Source organism: Hemiscyllium ocellatum, assembly GCF_020745735.1.
Source record: "Hemiscyllium ocellatum isolate sHemOce1 chromosome 27 unlocalized genomic scaffold, sHemOce1.pat.X.cur. SUPER_27_unloc_3, whole genome shotgun sequence".
In the NCBI taxonomy this organism is placed as follows: domain Eukaryota; kingdom Metazoa; phylum Chordata; class Chondrichthyes; order Orectolobiformes; family Hemiscylliidae; genus Hemiscyllium; species Hemiscyllium ocellatum.
This window is the reverse complement of record NW_026867498.1, coordinates 2749046-2773997: the sequence shown is the minus strand read 5'-3', so window position 1 is coordinate 2773997 and position 24952 is coordinate 2749046. Positions and strand designations below refer to the sequence as shown.

The following is a 24952-nucleotide window of genomic DNA, read 5'->3' as shown; positions in this document are numbered from 1 at the left end:
TGAGAGGAATCAACGCTTTTTGCTTCCTGTTTGAGGACATTTTCAGCATCAGTGGGACTGGACGAGAGACCCCACTGTTGGAGCGCACTGTGTGTGGAGCCTGAAACAGTTATACGGCCTGGGAAGGGGATTTCACGGCAGGGAGGGGCTCTACACGTGTTTGTGAGAAACTGAAGCTGTGGCCATGGAGAAACCCGAGGAATCCCGCCCTGGGGAGGAACCGTGGAAGCGTGGGGACTGTGGGAAAGGCTTCCGTGTCCCGTCTGCCCTGGAGACTCATCGGCGCGGTCACACCGGGGAGAGGCCATTCCCCTGCACCGACAGCGGGAAGGCTTTCAGCACATCCTCCCACCTGCCGGCCCACCAGCAGCACCACACAGAGGAGATGCCCTTCAGCTGCCCAGAGTGCGGGAAGGCCTTTACCCGGTCCTCCACCCTGCTGAGGCACCAGCGTGTCCACACCGGGGAGAGGCCTTTCAGCTGCCCTGAGTGCGGGAAGGGCTTCAGCGATTCCTCCACCCTGCTGACCCACCAGCGGGTCCACACGGGGGAGAGGCCATTCACCTGCACTCAGTGCGGGAAGGGCTTCAGCGATTCCTCCAACCTGCGGAGCCACCAGCGGGTCCACACGGGGGAGAGGCCCTTCAGCTGCCCTAAGTGTGGGAAAGGCTTCAGCAATTCCTCCGCCCTGCTGACCCACCAGCGGGTCCACACGGGGGAGAGGCCATTCACCTGCACTCAGTGTGGGAAGGGTTTCATCTGCTCCTCTACCCTGCGGATCCATCAGCGGGTCCACACAGGGGAGAGGCCCTTCAGCTGCCCCAAGTGCGGGAAGGCCTTCAGCACTTCCTCCGCCCTGCTGACCCACCGACGGGTCCATACTGGGGAGAGGCCGTTCATCTGCTCTCAGTGCGGGAAGGGCTTCAGTACTTCCTCCGACCTCCAGACCCACCAGCGGGTCCACACGGGGGAGAGGCCCTTCAGCTGCCCCGAGTGCGGGAAGGCCTTCAGCACATCCTCCACCCTGCTGAGGCACCAGCGGGTCCACACCGGGGAGAGGCCGTTCAGCTGCCCCGAGTGTGGGAAGGCCTTTACCCAGGCCTCCACCCTGCTGACCCACCAGCGGGTCCACACCGGGGAGAGGCCGTTCACCTGCTCTCAGTGCGGGAAGGGCTTCAGTACTTCCTCCCACCTGCTGACCCACCGGCGGATCCACACGGGGGAGAGGCCCTTCAGCTGCCCCGAGTGTGGGAAGGCCTTCAGCGATTCCTCCACCCTACTGACCCACCAGCGGATCCACACCAGGGAGAGGCCCTTCAGCTGCCCCGAATGCGGGAAGGCCTTCACCTGCTCCTCCAACCTGCGGAGACACCAGCGAGTTCACGTGCCATCACAGGGGTATTGGAGGAGTGACGGCCGAGTGCCATTATCGATTCGATTATCAATCGACCGGTTCCGGGGGACTCTCGGCTTTGAATCTCACCACGACAGATGGCAGAATTGGTATACGGTCAGAAACGTGGAGTTTGGAATCTAACGATGAGACCGTTTCAGGGAGGGGGTGGTAGGGGGAGAAAGCCCCCATCTGATTCCCTCTCTCCCTTGTTAGGGAAGGGAACCGCCATTGTGGGATAGGATTCACTCAGTCGTTCCAGCTGCATCCTTTACCCGGTCTGGCCTACACGTGACTCCAGACCCACAGCAGTCTGGTTGACTCTACACTGCCCCCCCCCCCCCCCCCCCCACTGGCAAAGGAGTGAGGAGAAACTTACTTGGAGACAGGGTATGGGTTGAAATTGCTGAGTGAGGCAATACTTCCTCCGGGTTACGGCTGTACCAAGGATCCAATTACTAAGGGACAACTTGGTGCTGACCAATAGTAAAGACAGTGAGGGGTTGGGGGGGGGGGGGGAGAGACAGGTTAGGTGTGGTTTGTGCGCTTTGACCCTGAGCTGTTCAGAAAGCAACTACTTTTTCTCTGCCTTTTTGCTGGGGGGATCTGAAGCTGTAACAAATTTGGGTTGCAATAAAGGTTACCTGAACTTACCACCGGGCTCAGACTCTCATTGAAAGCTTTGAGCTCCAAGAGATTTTTGTTTTAAAGCTGCTCATTTCTTTCAGCCTCCTGCACTACGTTTAGAACATAGAACAATCCAGCACAGAACAGGCCCTTTGGCCCTCGATGTTGCACTGACCTGTGAACTATTCTCAGCTCATTCCCCGACACTATCCCAAAATCATCCATGCGCTTATCTAAGGATTGTTTAAATCTCCCTAATGTGGCTGAGTTGACTACCTTAGCAGGTAGGGCATTCCACGCCCTTACCACTCTCTGTGTAAAGACCTTGCCTCTGACATCTGTCTTAAATCTATCACTCCTCAATTTGTAGTTATGCCCTCTCGTACAAGCTAACGTCATCATCCTCGGAAAACGTCTTTCACGGTCTAAACTTTCTCATCCTCTGATCATCTTTTCTGTCCCTATCAAATCCCCCCTGAGCCGCCGCCTTTCCAATGAGAAAAGACCTAAGTCTCTCAGCCTTTCCTCATAAGACCTTCCCTCCAGGCCAGGCAACATCCGGTAAATCTCCTCTGCACCTTTTCCAATGTTTCCACATCCTTTCTATGATGGGGCGACCAGAACTGTACACAATATTCCAAGTATGGCTGCACCAGTGTTTTGTATAGTTGCAGCATGATATTGCGGTTCTGGAACTCAATCCCTCTCCCAATGAAAGCTAACACACCGTGTGCCTTCTAAACAGCACTGTACACCTGGGTTGCAACTTTCATGGATTTATGCACATGGACTCAAAGATCCCTCCGCACATCCACAATACCAAGAATCTTTCATTGACCAACTACTCTGCCATCCTGTTATTCTTCCCGAAGTGCATCATCTCACATTTAGCTGCATTGAACTCCATTTGCCACCTCTCAGCCCAATTCTGCAGTTTATCCAAATCCCCCTGCAATCTGTAACATTCTTCCAAACTGTCCAGTTCTCCACCGACTTTAGCGTCGTCTGCAAATTTACTAATCCATCCACCTGTGCCTTCATCTAAGTCAGTTATAAAAATGACAAACAGCAGTGGTCCCAAAACATCCTTGTGGAACACCACGAGTAACTTGACTCCAGACTGAGTATTTTCTATCAACCACCACTCGCTGCCTTCTTCCAGTTTCTCATCCAAACTGATGAAGGGCTCTGGCCCGAAACGTCAAATTTCCTGTTCCTTGGATGCTGCCTAACCTGCTGTGCTTTAACCAGCAACACATTTTCAGCTCTAATCCAAACTGCTAAACCACCCTCAATTCCATGCCTCTGTACTTTCTCCATCAGCCTACCATGTGAACCTTATCAAAGGCTTTACTGAACCAAGTATACCACGTCAACTGCTCTACCCTCATCTGCATGCTTGGTCACCTTCTCAAAAAACTCAATGAGGTTTGTGAGACACGATCTGCCCTTGACGAAACCATGTTGACTATCTGAAATTAAATTGTTGCTTACTAGATGATTATAAATTTTATTTCTTATGATCCTTTCCAAAATCTTTCGTACAATAGAAGGAAGGCTCACTGATCTATAATTACCTGGGTCATCTCTGCTGCCCTTCTTGAACAAGGGCACAACATTTGCAATCCTCCAGTCCTCAGGTACTAAACCCGTAGACAATGATGACTCAAATATCAAAGCTAAAGGCTCTGCTATCTCCTCCCTAGCTTCCCAGAGAATCCTCGGATAAATCCCATCCAGCCCAGGGACTTTTCTACTTTCACTCCTTCTTGAATTGATAACACCTGTGTGCAACTAACCTCGATCCTTTCGAAGAGAAAGTGAGGACTGCAGATGCTGGAGATCAGAGCTGAAAACGTGTTGCTGGAAAAGCACAGCAGGTCAGACAGCATCCAAAGAGCAGGAGAATCGATGTTTCAGGCATAAGCCCTTCTTCAGGAATGAGGAAAGTGTGTCCAACAGGCTAAGATAAAAGTGGGGGAGGAGGGACTTGGGGGAGGGGCGTTGGAGATGCGATTGGTGGAAGGAGGTCAAGGTGAGGGTGGTAGGCCGGAGTGGGGTGGGGGTGGAGAGGTCAGGAAGAAGATTGCAGTTTAGGAAGGCGGTGCTGAGTTCGAGGGATTTGACTGAGACAAGGTGGGGGGAGGGGAAATGAGGAAACTGGAGAAATCTGAGTTCATCCCTTGTGGTTGTAGGGTTCCTAGGTGGAAGATGAGGCGCTCTTCCTCCAACCATCGTGTTGCTATGGTCTGGCGATGGAGGAGTCCAAGGACCTGCATGTCCTTGGTGGAGTGGGAGGGGGAGTTGAAGTGTTGAGCCACGGGGTGGTTGGGTTGGTTGATCCGGGTGTCCCAGAGGTGTTCTCTGAAACGGTCCACAAGTAGGCGGCCTGTCTCCCCAATATAGAGGAGGACACATCGGGTGCAGCGGATGCAATAAATGATGTGTGTGGAGGTGCAGGTGAATTTGCGGTGGATATGGAAGGATCCCTTGAGGCCTTGGAGGGAAGTAGGGGGGAGGTGTGGGCGCAAGTTTTGCATTTCTTGCGGTTGCAGGGGAAGGTACCAGGAGTGGAGGTTGGGTTGGTGGGGGGTGTGGACGTGACGAGCGAGTCACGGAAGGAGTGGTCTTTCGGAACGCTGATAGGGGAAGGGAGAGAAATATATCCCTGGTGGTGGGGTCCGTTTGGAGGTGGCGGAAATGATGGCGGATGATACGCTGTATATGGAGGTTGGTGGGGTGGTAGGTGAGAACCAGTGGGGTTCTGTCCTGGTGGCGGATGAAGGGGTGGAGCTCAAGGGCGGAGGAACGGGAAGTGGAGGAGATGCGGTGGAGGACATTGTCGATCACGTTGAAGAAGGAGGCTATCTGGGTTGTACGGTATTGAAACTGGTCCTCCTGGGAGCAGATGCGGCGGAGACGAAGGAATTGGGAATATGGGATGGCGTTTTTACAGGGGGGCAGGGTTGGAGGAGGTGTAGTCTAGGTAGCTGTGATCGTCAGTCGGTTTATAGTAAATGTCCGTGTTGATTCGGTTATCCGAGATAGAAATGGAAAGATCTAGGAAGGGAAGGGAGGGATCTGAGACGGTCCAGTTGAAGTTGAGGTCAGGTTGGAAGGTGTTGGTAAAGTGGATGAACTGTTCAACCTCCTTGTGCGAGCACGAGGCAGCGCTGATACAGTCATCGACGTAGCAGAGGAAAAGGTGGGGCTGGTGCCAGTGTAGTTGCGGAAGATGGACTATTCCACATATCCTACGAAGAGGCAGGCATAGCTGGGGCCCATGCGGTTGCCCATGGCTACTCCTTTGGTTTGGAGGAGTGGGAAGATTGGAAAGAGAAGTTGTTCAGGGTGAGGACCAGTTCAGTCAGTCGAAGCAGGGTGTCAGTGGAAGGGTACTGGTTGGGTTGGTGGGAAAGGAAGAAGCGGAGGGCTTTGAGTCCTTCATGATGGGGGATGGAGGTGGAAAGGGACTGGATGTCCATGGTGAAGATAAGGCGTTGGGGACCGGGGAAGCGAAAACCATGGAGGAGGTGGAGGGCGTGGGTGGTGTCCCGAACTTATGTGGGGAGTTCTTGGACTAAGGGGGACAGGACCGTGTCGAGGTATGCAGAGATGGGTTCAGTGGGGCAGGAGCAGGTTGAGACAATGGGTCGGCCGGGGCAGTCAGGTTTGTGGATTTTGGGCAGGAGGTAGAAACGGGCAGTGCAGGGTTGTGGGACTGAGGTTGGAGGTGGTGGATGGGAGATCCCCTGAGCTGATGAGGTTATGCATGGTCTGGGAGATGATGGTTTGGTGGTGGTCAAGGGGGCAGAAGGAGGAGGTGTCCATGAGTTGGCGTTTCGCCTCACCGGTGTAAAGGTCGGTGCGCCAAACTACTACCGCGCCTCCCTTGTCTGCCAGTTTGATGGTGAGGTTGGGATTGGAGCGGAGGGAGTGGAGGGCTGCATATTCAGTGGGTGAGAGGTTGGAGTGGGTGAAAGGGGTGGAGAGGTTGAGGCGGTTAATGTCGCGGCGGCAGTTGGCTATAAAGTGATCAAGGGCAGGTAAGAGGCCAGCACGGGGCGTCCAGGTGGATGGGCTGTGTTGGAGGCGGGAGATGGGGTCGTCAGAGGGTGGGCAAGAATCTTGGTTGAAGAAGTAGGCAGGGAGGCGAAGGCGGCGGAAGAATTGTTCGATGTCTCGCCGCGTGTTGAACTCGTTAATCCGAGAGCGTAGGGGAATGAAGGTGAGGCCTCTGCTGAGGACTGATCTTTTATCCTCAGAGAGGGGGAGGGCTGGAGGGATGGTGAAAACACGGCAGGGCTGGGAGCGAGGACCTGCTGTGGGGCTGGAGCTGGGAGTGAGGGTGGGTTTAGGGGCGGGGATGGGGACGAAGATCGGTGTGGGGGCGGAGTTGGGCATGGTGACAGAGATCGGCAATGGGGTGGGGGTGGGGGTGGGCGCGGTGACGGAGATCGGCGCGGGGGCGGAGACACATGCGGCGTTGTGGTTGTGCGGGTTAGTGATGTCACTGGGGGCGGAAGTGGCTGCGGCGATGGCAACCCAAGGGGCTAAAGTGGCTGTGGCGACGAAAGAAACCATGTTTTTCCCGATAGCCGTGGAGGTCGCAAATTGGCCACAAACAGGTCCAGGCGGTGGGCCGTGGAGGGGGTCGTTAGGGCCGACTGCCTTACCCCTCTTCCGCGGTTACGTTAGAGCCCGGGTGTCCTTGGAGAAGGAGCACGCGGTGTCCACCAACACCCTGGAGTTGTTCAGGGGGAGGTGGGCGCCGCAGGGAGTGGAGTGCATCATTTCCCCCTCCAACTCTATTTTGATTGAGTCCCTGCCCTCCCCTTCACTGATTGATCACACAGCATTGCCCTTTGATGTGAAGGGCGCTGCTTGTCACTGGCCACCCGGGTGTTTTCCTATCTTCCTGGTGGTGGGAATTGAATAAAGATTGGTGCACTTTGTTTCTCTCACTGTGTCTCACACCCGCTCACACACAACATGGTCAATGTGACTATGACAGGACAGGCCCCACATTCCTTCCCCTCCGTCCCCCCCACAACCTGCCTCACCTTTCACCTCCCGGGCCCAGTACCTTCCAGGTGGCCCCATAGTTGACACAGGGGCCGCCCCACGACCAGTAGTACTCCACCACCCAGGCGCCCGACCAGTTCCCAAGCAGGTCCTTAACCCCATCCGCCTCCAGAATGTTCACCGGCTCCTGGCTGCTGTACAGCCGGCCGGTGTGGCCGTGACACAGCAGCTGCGCCAGGAAAGCGGCGGCGGCCAGTGCCGGGTGTCTGCCCCGGGCCGCACGGCGCCATTTTCCTAACGGCCGCCCTCCCGCCGCTTCCTCGCTCGAGCGACTTCTCCTCCCAACCGCCTTCGCCCCCGCGTGACGTCTGCACGGGGGGATGGGCGGGGCCGGGGGAGCCTCACCGTCACCAAGCAACAGCCACCTCGCGCTACAACTGCTCATTCACAAAAACAAACTCTCCTGTCTCGCTCTGCAGCTGCAGGGGGGGACACTGCCACGTTTCGAGGAGCCCTGTCTACATTGGGAAAGCTCACCGCTCCATTTAAACACATATTCCCACATCTAACGGAACGGCCTCATATCTAAAGGGGGCAATCTGCATTTTAAAGGGACATGGACATTTTAACGGACTTATAAAGAGATATAAATGGACAAGATTACGTTTCAAAGGGATGTGGGCACATTCAAAGGGATATCTTAATATGTAAAGTGACGCAGTTATATCTAAATGAATCTACATTTCGAAGAGACGTTGCCCTGTTTATAAGTAGAGACAATAGGTGTGAATTCTGTCTGTGTCCCAATGTTGAGTCAGACTGACAATTTTCTTAGAAAAGCTCTGCACTTAAATTAAATTCTTGAGAAGGTAATTTATAGATTAGAGCATCTATCTTCAGAATTCTACTGGTTTCAATAGAGGTATACAGCACAGAAACAGACACTTCGGTCCAATTCGTCCATGCCGACCAGGATTCTAAACTAAACCAGTCCCACTTGCCTGCATTTGGCCCATTTCCCTCTAAACCTTTCTATTCATGTACCCATCCAAATGCTGTTTCAATGTTGTCACTGTACCTGCATCTACCACATCCTCAGCAAGGTCATTCCACATGCAAATCACCCTCTTTCAAAATGTTGCCCCTCCGGTTCCTTTTAAATCTCTCTCCTTACATTTAAAAAAAATGCCCCCCCCACCCCAGTTTTGAGTTCCCCTACGTTAAGCAAGAGCCATTTGCTATTCACCTTACCTCCACTCCTCATGATTTTATCAATCTCAATGAGGTCAACCCCCAACCTCCTGTGCTCCAGTGAATAAAGTCCCAGCCTCTCCTTATAACTCAAACCCTCCAGTCCTTACAACATCCTGGTAAATCTTTATTAAACCCTCACTAATAGTATTCTTCCTAATACAGGGTCACCAGAACTGTACTCAGTACTCTGAAAGTGGCCTCACCAACATCCTGTACAACCTCAACATGATGTCCCAACCCCTCTCCTCAGTGGTGTGAACAATGAAGACAATGTTGAAAAACGCCACCTTAACCACCCTGTCTACCAGTGATGCAACCTCCAAAGAACTATGTACCTGAACACCCCCACCCCATGTCTGTCTGTTCTATAACACGACTCATGGTCCGATCATTATCTGTACAAGTCCTTGTTTTAGCAAAAATGCAACCCTTTGCTTTTAATAAGCCTCTCTCTCACACACATACTCTCTCTCTCAGACAGACACACACACACACCCCTCAACACTCTCACACTCGCAGCCTCATACTCCATCACACTCTCACTTTCCCAAGCATGCACACACACACACTTCTGCGCACACTCACACACAAACTCACATGCACACGCTCTCACTCTCTCATGCACACACACACACACACTACTCTTTGGGGTGAAATTGTATTGGCAGAATTATATTTGCAGATACATTCAATTTTGTTCAAAAAGCACACAATCTGCAGGCAGTCAATGCATGTAATATTTTACAACTTCCGACTTTGGAAACAGAATCAGTCTGATTCAAGATTGGAATACAGACAGACTCAAATCTCATATCTTTAATGCATTGTCTGAGCGGAGATATCTTTGTTTTATAAAACCTTAAGTCATCTCAAGAACATTGTTACATATTAATGAACCAAAGCCTGCACCCATTCTAAGAGATGAAGACTATCTAAGTTTGTTCAATATATTCTACCAGTTGCATGACACTGATCTTTTGATATAAGTTCTGTGTCTTATGACGCTGTTCCATGAGGCTTTATATATTGATGAGCTGAAAATGTGTTGCTGGAAAAGCGCAGCAGGTCAGGCAGCATCCAAGGAGCAAGAGAGTCGACATTTCGAGCTGAGAGACTTGGGTCTTTTCTCATTGGAAAGAAGGCGGTTAAGGGGGGATTTGATAGAGACATAAAAGATGATCAGAGGATTTGATAGGGTAGACAGAGAAAGACTTTTTCCTAGGATGATGACGTTAGCTTGTACGAGGGGGCATAACTACAAATTGAGGGGTGATGGATTTAAGACAGATGTCAGAGGCAAGGTCTTTACACAGAGAGTGGTAAGGGCGTGGAATGCCCTACCTGCTAAGGTAGTCAACTCAGCCACATTAGGGAGATTTAAACAATCCTTAGATCAGTGTATGGATGATTTTGGGATAGTGTAGGGGAACGAGTTGAGAATAGTTCGCAGGTTGGTGCAACATCGAGGGCCGAAGGGCCTGTTCTGCATTGGATTGTTCTATGTTCTAAACTTAGTGCAGGAGGCTGAAAGAAATGAGCAGCTTTAAAACAAAAACCTCTTGGAGCTCAAAGCTTTCAATGAGAGTCTGAGCCCGGTGGTAAGTTCAGGTAATCTTTATTGCAACCCAACTTTGTTACAGCTTCAGATCCCCCCAGCAAAGAGGCAGAGAAAAAGTAGTTGCTTTTTGAACAGCTCAAGGTGAAAGTGCACACACCACACCTCCCCTGTTCCCCCCACGCCCCCCACCTCACTGTCTTTACTATTGTTATAGGTGACTTCTGTCTAGGTATTCTAAATCTCCGGAGAATAGTCCCTGACACTCGGCTAACTACTCTACACTAGGGCTATGGTTCAGATCAACCGGGTTCTGCCTCCACACTCTGCTGACCGCGGACTGTCCTTTAACCCTTGACTTCCGTGTGGCGGACGAACCGCTCCCACACCCAGTCTAAGGGAGACTGTCTACAAGGTCCCGTCCTAGGAGGCGAACTCCAAGCTGTCAGCACCAGCCCTTATCCCCACCGGCTACCGCTATCCCGTCGCAAATCGAAATGCTGCGAGACACACAGATGAAGCAACGAATGTTTATTCAAACTTGCAAGTTTGGGCGCCTTCCAAAAGAAAAAGGGAAGGACCGCACCGAAAGGTTCGCAGCACTAATATTTATACATTATTTTTACATCCGAAAAGGATAGTAACAATTCCATTGGTTAAAACATTTCACGGTTCTCTCTGCCAATTCTTTGATTATCTGTATGTTCTTAAACATTATATTGTTTTTAACAATTCTGCTGGCTAAAGCATTCCTTGGTTATCTGTATGTTTCTAATATTCTAAAGGGCTTCTATTGTATCTTGCCCAAGGTTACCTAGCTTCATAGCAGCCTGGTTTTAATTAATAACTTATGTCAGTTTTATCCAAGGTTACAATCCGCCATGTTTTTGACATAACAGTTCCTTCATGTTCCCAAGCAGGCCTGCTTGCATTCAGTCTCACAGTTAGCCCTTACTCATTAACCCTTAGTTAAACTGCAGAAATTACCTTACCCATACCAAGAGAGAATGTGTGAGAGAGAGAGAGAGAGAGAGAGAGAGAGAGAGTGTGTGTGTGTGTGTGAGAGAGAGTGTGTGTGCAAGAGAGAGAGCGTGTGAGAGAGAGAGAGAGTGTGTGAAACTGCAGAAATTACATCACCCATATCAATATTGGTCAGCACCAAGCTGTCCCTTTGAAATTGGATCCTTGGTACAGCCGTAACCCAGAGGAAGTATTGCCTCACTCAGCAATTTCAACCCATACCCTGTCTCCAAGTAAGTTTCTTCCCACTCCTTTGCCAGGAAGGGGCAGTGTAGAGTCAACCAGACTGCTGTGGGTCTGGAGTCACGTGTAGGCCAGACCGGGTAAAGGATGCAGCTGGAACGACTTGAGTGTATCCTTTCCCACAATGGCGGTTCCCTTCCCTAACAAGGGAGAGAGGGAATCAGATGGGGGCTTTCTCCCCCTACCACCCCCTCCCTGAAATGGTCTCATCGTTAGATTCCGAATTCCACATTTCTGACCGAATACCAATTCTGCCATCTGTCGTGGTGGGATTCGAACCTGGGAGTCTCTCTGAATTTTGAATATCTCCACCTGAAAGCTAATATCTTTCCCAACACTGGGATACTGCTGAGAGTGAGCAGGTCTGATTTTGGGAAGCAAAAAAAAGTGTGTCAATTCAGGGTGAACCTGCAATGCAGCTTCTTGAGGAACAACCAGACACAAGATGGTTAATGTCCCCAGGAAGGTGGGAGCAAAATTAGACGTCAAGGCATTAACACCGACATTAGAGAGAAAGTGAACCTACTGACGTGGCAAAAGTTAGTGGAAAGCCAGAGTCATAGAGATGTACAGCACAGAAACAGACCCTTCTGTCCAACACGCCTGTACTGACCAGATATCCTAAATCAATCTAGTCCCATTTGCTGGCATGTGGTCCATAGCTGGGGTCATCCCCACCCCCTGTCCTGAGACCTTATGCCTCCAAGCTGACCCTCAAAGGTTTGGTTTGTCCTCGATTCTTTCCCAGTTGTCTTTTGTAGGTTTTGAAAACTTTCCCAATCCTCTGAGTATAGGATTTGGGAAGTTATGTTGTGGCTGTACAGGACATTGGTTAGGCCACATTTGGAATATTGTGTGCAATTCTGGTTTCCTTACTATCGGTAAGATGTTGGGAAACTTCAAAGAGTTCAGAAAAAATATACAAGGATGTTGCCAGGGTTGGAGGATGTGATCGATAGGGAGGCGAGGGCTGTTTCCCCTCAGCTTTGGAGGCTAAGGAGTAATCTATAAAATCATGAAGGGCATGGATAGGATAAATAGACAAAGCCTTATCCAGGGGAGGGGGTCGGGGGAAAAGAGTCCAGAACTAGAGGGCATATGTTTAGGGTGAGGGGGAAAGACACAAATGAGATCTGAGGTGAAACGTTTTCACACAGAGAGTATTACGTGTATGGAATGAGCTGCCAGAGGAAATGGTGGAGGCCAGTACAATTGCAACATTTAAAAGACATCTGGACAAGTGTATGAATAGGAAGGGTTTGAAGGGATATGGGCCAAATGCTGGCAATTGGGATTAGATTGGGTTGGGATATCTGGTTGGCATGAACAGGTTGAACCAAAGGGTCTGTTTCTAAGCTGTACATCTCCATGAAAAGTTGGACCACTTCCCGCTCCTCCACCCTTGAGTCCCAGTTTCCTCATTTTCCCTCCCCCCACCGTGTCTCAGCACCTCTTTCCCAACCTGCAATCTTCTTCCTGACCTCTCCATCCCCACCCCCGCTCCCACTCCAGCCTATCAGCTTCACCTTAACATCCTTCCACCTATCGCATTTCCAACACCCCTCCCCCAAGTCCCTCCTCCCTTCCTTTAATCTTAGCCTGCTTGGCACACTTTCCTCATTCCTGAAGAAGGGCTCATGCCCGAAACGTGGATTCTCCTGCTCCTTGGATGCTGTCTGACCTGCTGCGCTTTACCAGCAACACATTTTCGGCTCTGATCTCCAGCATCTGCAGTCCTCACTTTCTCCTCTTGCTAATATACCACTTGCCTTGCTGATTGCTTGCTACACCTATCTGACAAATGACAGTGACTGGTGTAGAAGGACGCTGAGGCCTCTTTGTCCATCCACACATCATTCCAGATAAAGGGCTCATGTCTAAAACGTCAACTCTCCTGCTCCTCGGATGCTGCCTAACCTCCCGTGCTCTTCCAGTACCACAATGTTTGACCCTGATCTACATCTCCATTTAAACAATGCACCTCCTTTCTGCGTTTGTTTTCCACAGCCAAGGCTATAACTTCATATTGTGGTACTGCATTTGCCATTGTGGTCTTCTCTGTATCGGAGAGCGAGTGCAAACTTGGGGAACGATTCGTCGAGCTTCGCAGCTGTGCCCGCAGAGGGCGACCACACCTCGCAGTAACTACCCATTCCAATTTCCTTCCCACCCTCTTTCTGACATGACCATCTTTGGCCTCCTCCATTGCCACAACCAATCTAACCGCAAATTGGAGGGACAACACCTCATCTTCCGGGCAGCCTGCAGCCCGAAGGACTCAACGTTGAGTTTTCCAATTTCAAAAAACCTCCCTCTCCATTCTCTGATTCCATTCCCATCCCCGCCCTCCTCCCTGCCACCAACAAGATTCATTCCTCCTATTGACCAACCAGGTCGTACCCTCTAACTGTCTTGACCTTTTCCCACTTCATCCCCACCCCCTTTTCTCTGCAGCTTCTGCACCCAGCCCCAGCCCTGAAGAAGGGTTACAACCGATTCGTCGACTTCTCCACCATCTGATGCCTCCTGCCTAACTATTTTGCCAATTGAGATACAGACCTGGATCAACGTTTCCGGAGTCTGTCCCTGCCGAATTCACTCTTTCCTTTCAGTTGCTGCAAGTCAACAACTGAACCCCAGAATGAAAAAGAAATGGAAAAGGGGGCGAGATAAGAGAGTGCCGTACTCACAGATCTGGGACAGAGGAAGGAATGTGCAGTCTGGGTAAAGCTCTATCTTTATTCAGAGAGAGAGGATCAGGAGTCGCAGCTTGAGAAGTTCAGAGTCCAACTTCCGCATTCAGACAATGGGCTGACTCTGATTGGCAGGAGGACCAGTCTCCTTCCAGTCCTCCAATGCTGCCTATTGGTCAATCAAAAGAAGGTCTCACGCCTTTTTTTGCGTACAGCGATGAGCATGCTCAGTGTTTTGCTGACACTGGCCAGCATGCGCACTGCGTTGCTGACACCAGCAAACATGCGCAGTATGCTCTCTGGGGATGTTGGTGTTCCTGACAGATTTTAAGTGTCCAAATGCCAGCGGGATGAAAAGATAGAGCCACAATTGTTTTCCCTGCGGCTCGATATTTTATTCCTTTTGCATTTTGTCTGGCTGCTCAACTTTTGTATGACTTTTCCCCTTGTTGTGGGAGCAAGACGCCGAGATCAGAACTGGAGGGCATAGGTTTAGGGTGAGAGGGGAAAGATTTCTGAGGGTCCGAAGGGGCAATCCTTTCACACAGAGGGTGGTATGTGTATGGAATGAGCTGCCAGAGGAAGTGGTGGAGGCTGGTACAATTACAGTATTTAAAATGCATCTGAATGCGGATATGGATAGGAAAGATTCAGAGGGGTAAGGGGCGACATGCTGACAAATGGATCACTAGATTAATTAGGACATCTGGTCTGTGTGGACCGAAGGGTTTGTTTCTGTGCTCTACAACTCTGAGTCTATTTTTAGATAGTATGGAAAATAAAGAGCATGAAAGCATGGGAAGGGTTAGAGCATGGAGACTACTGCCAATTTGTTGCAAAGGATAGTTCAAAGCTCTTACACCAATTAGCAGAGTAAGGTTGAGGCTGAAAGGTCACTTTGGCAAGATAACAGTCAGTAAAGTTAGCCTCACCTGCTAAATATGATTGACAAGACGGGGACAATAAATATTTGGGACATGACATCAAATATCTGATTAATAATGAGTAGAGTCAGCCTGCTTGAGACTATTGATAATAAATATCTCATCATGACATTAGGAAAATATTAAGTAGGGTCTGGAATGCAAGACCATTGTTGCAAAAGCTGACACTAAATCTCTAACTGTGACATTAGAATAACATTTAGTAGAATGTAGGAAAAACTATAAGGGCACAACTAAAGAGATAATGGGAACTAAAATCACTGGTTTATTGTGTAGCTAGCGTGAGGTACTTTTGATTAATATAGTTGGACATGCTGATCAGCTTACAAACACACTGCTCAGCTGGAGAAAACACTGCCTCCTCTGTCCAGGAGTAAACGCTGGAGGAGGATGGTCTCCAGCTACACTCTGATATCTATCAGCTAGTAAATGGGGCAGAACTATGGAATGTAATCTCCAGGCATTTTGGGAAATTTAATAAGGGAAGGAAGTACAGAACAAATACTACAGAGTGCTGAGGAACAAGGGAAACTAACTGTCCAAGTTCAGAGATCCCCGAAGGTATCAGTACAGGTAAAACGGGGGATGAGGAAGGCATAGATTTGTACTTTTTCACACAGAGGGTGGTGCGTGTGTGCAATGAGCTGCGAGAGGAAGTGGTGGAGGCTGATTCAAATACAACATTTAAAAGACAGCTGGATGGGGACGTGAAAGGGTAGGGTTTAGAGGGATATGGGCCAAGTGCTGGAAAATAGGATAGATTAATTTCGGATATCTAGTCAGCATGGACGAGACGGACTGTTTCTGTGCTGTACAGCTCTATGGCCATCCACTTCATTTTGAAATGTTTTCATTACCACTTGGAACACCCTGTTAGGGTTCAGAGTGTGCCAGGTCCTGACACCTCCTTCCTCACGTCTCCTGTGCATTTTAAATCAATAATACTGGTTGTATGTTACTGGGTTAGCACTTTAAACACACAGACACATACATCATAATCAGAATTTCTATTCGGTACAGACAGTCATGACTTGTTTCAACTTTGCTAACAGGGTATCAGAAGGGGAGGATCTGCGGACAGAAATCTTGGAAGAAATTCCATAACAAGATCTGATCACTCAATATCATTGGGGAGGTTGAGTCTGGAAAGAGAAATCCATTTGACCTGCTTCAAAAGTACTGGACATCAGTGTGAGCAGAGAAGCACTCAGAGAGGAACACACCAGTGAACTGAGCTTTAACTGGTTACACAGAATGAGTGTATGTGTCCCAGGGAGCTGACTATGGGAAGGAGTTTTAACCAGTTACACAGACTGAGAGAGGGGCTGGGGCATTTATTTTACCCTGGAGCATCACTGTGCCACCGTGCCACCCATAGGGCGACCAGAAGTGTACTCAGTACACTACACATGGTCTCACCAATATCCTGTACAACCTCAACGTGATGTCCCAACTCCTACACTGAACGGTGTGAACAATGAAGGCAAGTGTGCTAAACGCCTCCTTCACCACCCTGTCCAGCAATGAGGCAACTTTCAAAGAACTATGTCCCCGATTTGGCGATGCCGGTGTTGGACTGGGATGTACGAAGTTAAAATTCACACCACACCAGGTGATACTCCAACAGGCTCATTTACAAGCATTCGCGTTTGGAGCGCTGCTCCTTCATCTGGTGGTTGTGTCTTATGACCCTGCTCCACAAACACCCCATGAAGGAGCAGCGCTCCAACAGCTGTGTTTCCAAATAAACCAGTTGGACAATAACCTGGTGTTGAGAGATTTTAAACTTTACTTGGATTAATAGAACCAGTCTGATTCAAGATTCGGACACAGACACTTTTGTGCAGTATCTGAGCTGAGATGTCATCTATTTTTATAAAACCTTAAATTATCTCGAGAGGGTGAATTAAAAGTAGTTCTGGGGTTTACATATTAATGAACTGAAACCTGAAACCCATGGTAAAAGATGAAAGATTAATCTGCAATCTAGATTTGTTCAATATATCCTATCTGTTGCATGACACTGTGATCTTTTGCTATAAATTCTGTGTCTTATGACCCTGCTCCACAGCTACCTGATGAAGGAGCAGCACTCTGAAAGCTCATGCTTACAAATAAACCTGTTCGACTATTAGCTGGTGTTGTGTGATTTTTAACTTTAACCACCCAGTCCAACACTGGCACCTCCACATCTTTTCCAGTGGACACAGCCCACACCTCCCAGTGCTGCCAGGAAACTGGACAATGACAATGGGATGATGTAGTACCTGCACTCCTGAAAAATTCACAATTTCTAACAATACTGGTTACTCATTCACTGCTGCAACTGATACACAACATTGAAAACATAGTACAGGAGGCTGTAAGAAATGAGCACAACAGGTCAGGCAGCATCTGAGGAGCAGGAAAATCAACGTTGCCTGACCTGCTGTGCTTTGCCAGCACCACACTAATCTTGTCTCTGATCTTCAGCATCTGCAGTTCTCACTTTCACCTGTAAGAAATGAGCAGTTTTAAAACAAAAACCTGTTGAGTTCAAAGCTCTCAATGAGAGTCTGAGCTCGGCGTGAAGTTCAGGTAATCTTTATTGTGAAAGGTTGTCTACTTGTCTACTTTCACTCCTTCTCGAATTGATAACACCTGGGTGTAACTAACCTCCAGCTTTTCGAGTCTAATATCTCGTACCTCATTCTTTTCCTGAGTGAACACCGATGAGAAATGTTCATTTAGCACCTCTCCGATCTCTACAGGGTCTACACTCCACTTCCCGCTTCTGTCTTTGACTGGCCCTATTCCTACCCTAATCATCCTTTTATTCCTCACATACATATAGAAAGCTTTAGGGTTCTCCTTTATTCTATTTGCTAAAGACTGCTCGTGTCCTCTCTTTGCTCTTCTTAACTCTCTCTTTAAATCCTTCCGAGCTGATCTGTAATTCTGTTTCGCCTAATCTGTACCATCTTGCTTCATCAATACATAAGCCTCATGGAACAGCGTCATAAGACACAGAACTTATATCAAAAGATCAGTGTCATACAACTGATAGATAGTCTTCATCTCTTAGAATGGGTGCGGGCTTTGGTTCTTTAATATGTAACAATGTTCTTGAGATGACATAAGGTTTTATAAAAAAAAGGCATCTCCGCTCAGACAATGCATTAAAGGTGTGAGATTTGAGTCTGTCAGTATTCCAATCTTGAATCAGACTGGCTCTGTTTCCAAAGTCGGAATTTGTAGAATATAACATGCATTGACTGCCTGGAGATTGTGTGCTTTTTGAACAAAATTGAATGTATCTGCAAATATAATTCTGCCAATACAATTTCACCCAAAGAGTAGTGTGTGTATGTGCATGAGAAAGTGAGTGTTTGTGCATGTGAGTTTGTGTGTGTGCATGCTTGGGAAAGTAGAGTGTGATGGAGTATGAGGCTGCGAGTGTGAGAGTGTGTTGAGGGGTGTGTGTCTGTCTGTCTGAGAGAGTATGTGTGTGAGAGAGACGCTTAATAAAGGCAAGGGGTTGTACAGATAATGGTTGGGCCATGAGTCCTGTTGTAGAACAGACAGACATGATTGGGGGGAGTGTTCAGGTACATAGTTCTTTGGAGGTTGCATCACTGGTAGACAGGGTGGTTTCCCGACGGCATGTCGCAGCATTGCCTTCATTGTTCACACCACTGAGGAGAGGGGTTGGGACATCATGTTGAGGTTGTACAGGATGTTGGTGAGGCCACTTTCAGAGTACTGAGTACAGTTCTGGTGGCCCTGTAATAGGAAGAATACTGTTAGAGAGGGTTTAATAAAGATTTACCAGGATGTTGTAAGGACTGGAGGGTTTGAGTTATAAGGAGAGGCTGGGACTTTATTCACTGGAGCACAGGCGGTTGGAGGGTGACCTCATTGAGATTGATAAAATCATGAGGAGTGGAGGTAAGGTGAATAGAAAATGGCTCTTGCTTAGCGTAGGGGAACTCAAAACTCGGGGGGCATTTTTTTTTAAATGTGAGGAGAGAGATTTAAAACGAACCGGAGGGGGAACATTTTGAAAATGATTTGCATGTGGAATGAACTTGCTGAGGATGTGGTCGATACAGGTACAGTGACAACATTGAAACAGCATTTGGATGGGTACATGAATAGAAAGGTTTAGAGGGAAATGGGCCAAATGCAGGCAAGTGAGACTGGTCTAGTTTGGAATCCTGGTGGGGATGAACGAATTGTGGAAGTGGGCCATTCAGCCCATCTATTTCACTCTAGCCCTGTGAACAGTATCCCACCCATACCCAACCCCTTACTCTGTATTTCCCATGGCCAATCCACCCTAACCTGTACATCCCTGGTCACTATGGGTAACTTAGCACGGCCAATTCTCCCTAACCTACACTCTAATCTATAAATTACCTTCTCAAGAATGTAATTTAAGTGCAGAGCTTTTCTAAGAAAAATGTTAGCATTGGGACACAGACAGAATTCACACCTATTGTCTCTACTTATAAACAGGGCAACGTCTCTTCGAAATGTAGATTCATTTAGATATAACTGCGTCACTTTACATATTAAGATATCCCTTTGAATGTGCCCACATCCCTTTGAAATGTAATCTCGTCCATTTACATCTCTGTATTTGCAGAAATACCCGTTAAAATGTCCATGTCCCTTTAAAATGCAGATTGTCCCCTTTAGATATGAGGCCGTTCCGTTAGATGTGGGAATATCTGTTTAAATGGAGCGGTGAGCTTTCCCAATGTAGACAGGGCTCCTCGAAACGTGGCAGTGTCCCCCCCTGCAGCTGCAGAGCGAGACAGGAGAGTTTGTTTTTGTGAATGAGCAGTTGTAGCGCGAGGTGGCTGTTGCTTGGTGACGGTGAGGCTCCCCCGGCCCCGCCCATCCCCCCGTGCAGACGTCACGCGGGGGCGAAGGCGGTTGGGAGGAGAAGTCGCTCGAGCGAGGAAGCGGCGGGAGGGCGGCCGTTAGGAAAATGGCGCCGTGCGGCCCGGGGCAGACACCCGGCACTGGCCGCCGCCGCCGCCTTCCTGGCGCAGCTGCGGTGTCACGGCCACACCGGCCGGCTGTACAGCAGCCAGGAGCCGGTGAACATTCTGGAGGCGGATGGGGTTAAGGACCTGCTTGGGAACTGGTCGGGCGCCTGGGTGGTGGAGTTCTACTGGTCGTGGGGCGGCCCCTGTGTCAACTATGGGGCCACCTGGAAGGTACTGGGCCCGGGAGGTGAAAGGTGAGGCAGGTTGTGGGGGGGACGGAGGGGAAGGAATGTGGGGCCTGTCCTGTCATAGTCACATTGACCATGTTGTGTGTGAGCGGGTGTGAGACACAGTGAGAGAAACAAAGTGCACCAATCTTTATTCAATTCCCACCACCAGGAAGATAGGAAAACACCCGGGTGGCCAGTGACAAGCAGCGCCCTTCACATCAAAGGGCAATGCTGTGTGATCAATCAGTGAAGGGGAGGGCAGGGATTCAATCAAAATAGAGTTGGAGGGGGAAATGATGCACTCCACTCCCTGCGGCGCCCACCTCCCCCTGAACAACTCCAGGGTGTTGGTGGACACCGCGTGCTCCTTCTCCAAGGACACCCGGGCTCTAACGTAACCGCGGAAGAGGGGTAAGGCAGTCGGCCTAACGACCCCCTCCACGGCCCGCTGCCTGGACCTGTTTGTGGCCAATTTGCAACCTCCACGGCTATCGGGAATAACATGGTTTCTTTCGTCGCCACAGCCACTTTAGCCCCTTGGGTTGCCATCGCCGCAGCCACTTCCGCCCCCAGTGACATCACTAACCCGCACGACCACAACGCCGCATGTGTCTCCGCCCCCACGCCGATCTCGGTCACCATGCCCAACTCCGCCCCCCACACCGATCTTCGTCCCCGGCCCTAAACCCACCCTCACTCCCAGCTCCAGCCCCACAGCAGGTCCTCGCTCCCAGCCCTGCCGTGTTTTCACCATCCCTCCAGCCCTCCCCCTCTCTGAGGATAAAAGATCAGTCCTCAGCAGAGGCCTCACCTTCATTCCCCTACACTCTCGGATTAACGAGTTCAACACACGGCAAGACATCGAACAATTCTTCCGCCGCCTTCGCCTCCCTGCCTACTTCTTCAACCAAGATTCTTGCCCACCCTCTGACGACCCCATCTCCCGCCTCCAACACAGCCCATCCACCTGGACGCCCCGTGCTGGCCTCTTACCTGCCCGTGATCACTTTATAGCCAACTGCCGCCGCGACATTAACCGCCTCAACCTCTCCACCCCTCTCACCCACTGAATATGCAGCCCTCCACTCCCTCCGCTCCAATCCCAACCTCACCATCAAACTGGCAGACAAGGGAGGTGCGGTAGTAATTTGGCACACCGACCTTTACACCGGTGAGGCTAAACGCCAGCTCATGGACACCTCCTCCTTCTGCCCCCTTGACCACCACCAAACCATCATCTCCCAGACCATGCATAACCTCATCAGCTCAGGGGATCTCCCATCCACCACCTCCAACCTCAGTCCCACAACCCTGCACTGCCCGTTTCTACCCCCTGCCCAAAATCCACAAACCTGACTGCCCCGGCTGACCCATTGTCTCAACCTGCTCCTGCCCCACTGAACCCATCTCTGCATACCTCGACACGGTCCTGTCCCCCTTAGTCCAAGAACTCCCCACATAAGTTCGGGACACCACCCACGTCCTCCACCTCCTCCATGGTTTTCGCTTCCCCGGTCCCCAACGCCTTATCTTCACCATGGACATCCAGTCCCTTTCCACCTCCATCCCCCATCATGAAGGACTCAAAGCTCTCCGCTTCTTCCTTTCCCACCGACCCAACCAGTACCCTTCCACTGACACCCTGCTTCGACTGACTGAACTGGTCCTCACCCTGAACAACTTCTCTTTCCAATCCTCCCACTCCTCCAAACCAAAGGAGTAGCCATGGGCAACCGCATGGGCCCCAGCTATGCCTGCCTCTTCGTAGGATATGTGGAATAGTCCATCTTCCGCAACTACACTGGCACCAGCCCCACCTTTTCCTCTGCTACGTCGATGACTATCAGCGCTGCCTCGTGCTCGCACGAGGAGGTTGAACAGTTCATCCACTTTACCAACACCTTCCACCCTGACCTCAACTTCAACTGGACCGTCTCAGATCCCTCCCTTCCCTTCCTAGATCTTTCCATTTCTATCTCGGATAACCGAATCAACACGGACATTTACTATAAACCGACTGACGCTCACAGCTACCTAGACTACACCTCCTCCAACCCTGCCCCCTGTAAAAACGCCATCCCATATTCCCAATTCCTTCGTCTCCGCCGCATCTGCTCCCAGGAGGACCAGTTTCAATACCGTACATCTCCTTCTTCAACATGATCGACAATGTCCTCCACCGCATCTCCTCCACTTCCCGTTCCTCCGCCCTTGAGCTCCACCCCTTCATCCGCCACCAGGACAGAACCCCACTGGTTCTCACCTACCACCCCACCAACCTCCATATACAGCGTATCATCCGCCGTCATTTCCGCCACCTCCAAACGGACCCCACCACCAGGGATATATTTCCCTCCCCTCCCCTATCAGCGTTCCGAAAGACCACTCCTTCCGTGACTCGCTCGTCACGTCCACACCCCCCACCAACCCAACCTCCACTCCTGGTACCTTCCCCTGCAACCGCAAGAAATGCAAAACTTGCGCCCACACCTCCCCCCTACTTCCCTCCAAGGCCTCAAGGGATCCTTCCATATCCACCGCAAATTCACCTGCACCTCCACACACATCATTTATTGCATCCGCTGCACTCGATGTGTCCTCCTCTATATTGGGGAGACAGGCCGCCTACTTGCGGACCGTTTCAGAGAACACCTCTGGGACACCCGGATCAACCATCCCAACCACCCCGTGGCTCAACACTTCAACTCCCCCTCCCACTCCACCAAGGACATGCAGGTCCTTGGACTCCTCCATCGCCAGACCATAGCAACACGATGGTTGGAGGAAGAGCGCCTCATCTTCCACCTAGGAACCCTCCAACCACAAGGGATGAACTCAGATTTCTCCAGTTTCCTCATTTCCCCTCCCCCCACCTTGTCTCAGTCAAATCCCTCGAACTCGGCACCGCCTTCCTAAACTGCAATCTTCTTCCTGACCTCTCCACCCCCACCTCACTCCGGCCTACCACCCTCACCTTGACCTCCTTCCACCAATCGCATCTCCAACGCCCCTCCTCCCCCACTTTTATCTTAGCCTGTTGGACACACTTTCCTCATTCCTGAAGAAGGGCTTATGCCTGAAACATCGATTCTCCTGCTCTTTAGATGCTGCCTGACCTGCTGTGCTTTTCCAGCAACACGTTTTCAGCTCTGATCTCCAGCATCTGCAGTCCTCACTTTCTCTTCGAAAGGATCGAGGTTAGTTGAACACAGGTGTTATCAATTCAAGAAGGAGTGAAAGTAGAAAAGTCCCTGGGCTGGATGGGATTTATCCGAGGATTCTCTGGGAAGCTAGGGAGGAGATAGCAGAGCCTTTAGCTTTGATATTTGAGTCATCATTGTCTACGGGTTTAGTATCTGAGGACTGGAGGATTGCAAATGTTGTGCCCTTGTTCAAGAAGGGCAGCAGAGATGACCCAGGTAATTATAGATCAGTGAGCCTTCCTTCTATTGTATGAAAGATTTTGGAAAGGGTTATAAGAGATAAAACTTATAACCATCTAGTAAGCAACAATTTAATTTCAGATAGTCAACATGGTTTCGTCAAGGGCAGATCGTGTCTCACAAACCTCATTGAGTTTTTTGAGAAGGTGACCAAGCATGCAGATGAGGGTAGAGCAGTTGACGTGGTATACTTGGTTCAGTGAAGCCTTTGATAAGGTTCACATGGTAGGCTGATGGAGAAAGTACAGAGGCATGGAATTGAGGGTGGTTTAGCAGTTTGGATTAGAGCTGAAAATGTGTTGCTGGTTAAAGCACAGCAGGTTAGGCAGCATCCAAGGAACAGGAAATTTGACGTTTCGGGCCAGAGCCCTTCATCAGTTTGGATGAGAAACTGGAAGAAGGCAGCGAGTGGTGGTTGATAGAAAATACTCAGGCTGGAGTCAAGTTCCTCGTGGTGTTCCACAAGGATGTTTTGGGACCACTGCTGTTTGTCATTTTTATAACTGACTTAGATGAAGGCACAGGTGGATGGATTAGTAAATTTGCAGACGACACTAAAGTCGGTGGAGAACTGGACAGTTTGGAAGAATGTTACAGATTGCAGAGGGATTTGGATAAACTGCAGAATTGGGCTGAGAGGTGGCAAATGGAGTTCAATGCAGCTAAATGTGAGATGATGCACTTCGGGAAGCATAACAGGATGGCAGAGTAGTTGGTCAATGAAAGATTCTTGGTGGATTCTTGTGGATGTGCGGAGGGATCTTGGAGTCCATGTGCATAAATCCATGAAAGTTGCAACCCAGGTGTACAGTGCTGTTTAGAAGGCACACGGTGTGTTAGCTTTCATTGGGAGAGGGATTGAGTTCCAGAACCGCAATATCATGCTGCAACTATACAAAACACTGGTGCAGCCATACTTGGAATATTGTGTGCAGTTCTGGTCGCCCCATCATAGAAAGGATGTGGAAACATTGGAAAAGGTGCAGAGGAGATTTCCCGGATGTTGCCTGGCCTGGAGGGAAGGTCTTATGAGGAAAGGCTGAGAGACTTAGGTCTTTTCTCATTGGAAAGGCGGCGGCTCAGGGGGGATTTGATAGGGACATACAAGATGATCAGAGGATGAGAAAGTTTAGACCGTGAAAGACGTTTTCCTAGGACGATGACGTTAGCTTGTACGAGGGGGCATAACTACAAATTGAGGAGTGATAGATTTAAGACAGATGTCAGAGGCAAGGTCTTTACACAGAGAGTGGTAAGGGCGTGGAATGCCCTACCTGCTAAGGTAGTCAACTCAGCCACATTAGGGAGATTTAAACAATCCTTAGATAAGCGCATGGATGATTTTGGAATAGTGTAGGGGGACGAGCTGAGAATAGTTCACAGGTCAGTGCAACATCGAGGGCCAAAGGGCCTGTTCTGTGCTGGATTGTTCTATGTTCTAAACGTAGTGCAGGAGGCTGAAAGAAATGAGCAGCTTTAAAACAAAAATCTCTTGGAGCTCAAAGCTTTCAATGAGAGTCTGAGCCCGGTGGTAAGTTCATGTAACCTT

General features: G+C 49.8%; 2 protein-coding genes across 2 annotated transcripts in view; one reads left to right on the top strand and one right to left on the bottom strand.

Annotated features, from left to right (window-relative positions):
• Positions 1-24952, top strand: part of LOC132808009 (zinc finger protein 850-like) — a 622390-nt gene that overhangs the window by 45628 nt on the left and 551810 nt on the right. The window contains exons 2-3 of the mRNA XM_060821898.1: positions 371-1384; positions 17960-17968. Of these exons, the coding sequence (XP_060677881.1) occupies positions 371-1384; positions 17960-17968 (1023 nt within the window). The remainder of the gene's footprint in view (positions 1-370; positions 1385-17959; positions 17969-24952) is intronic.
• LOC132808063 (zinc finger protein 721-like) overlaps positions 1-24952 on the bottom strand; it is a 229860-nt gene that overhangs the window by 133029 nt on the left and 71879 nt on the right. Inside the window, exon 3 of the mRNA XM_060821973.1 lies at positions 1972-1978. Coding sequence (XP_060677956.1) covers positions 1972-1978 — 7 coding nt within the window. The remainder of the gene's footprint in view (positions 1-1971; positions 1979-24952) is intronic.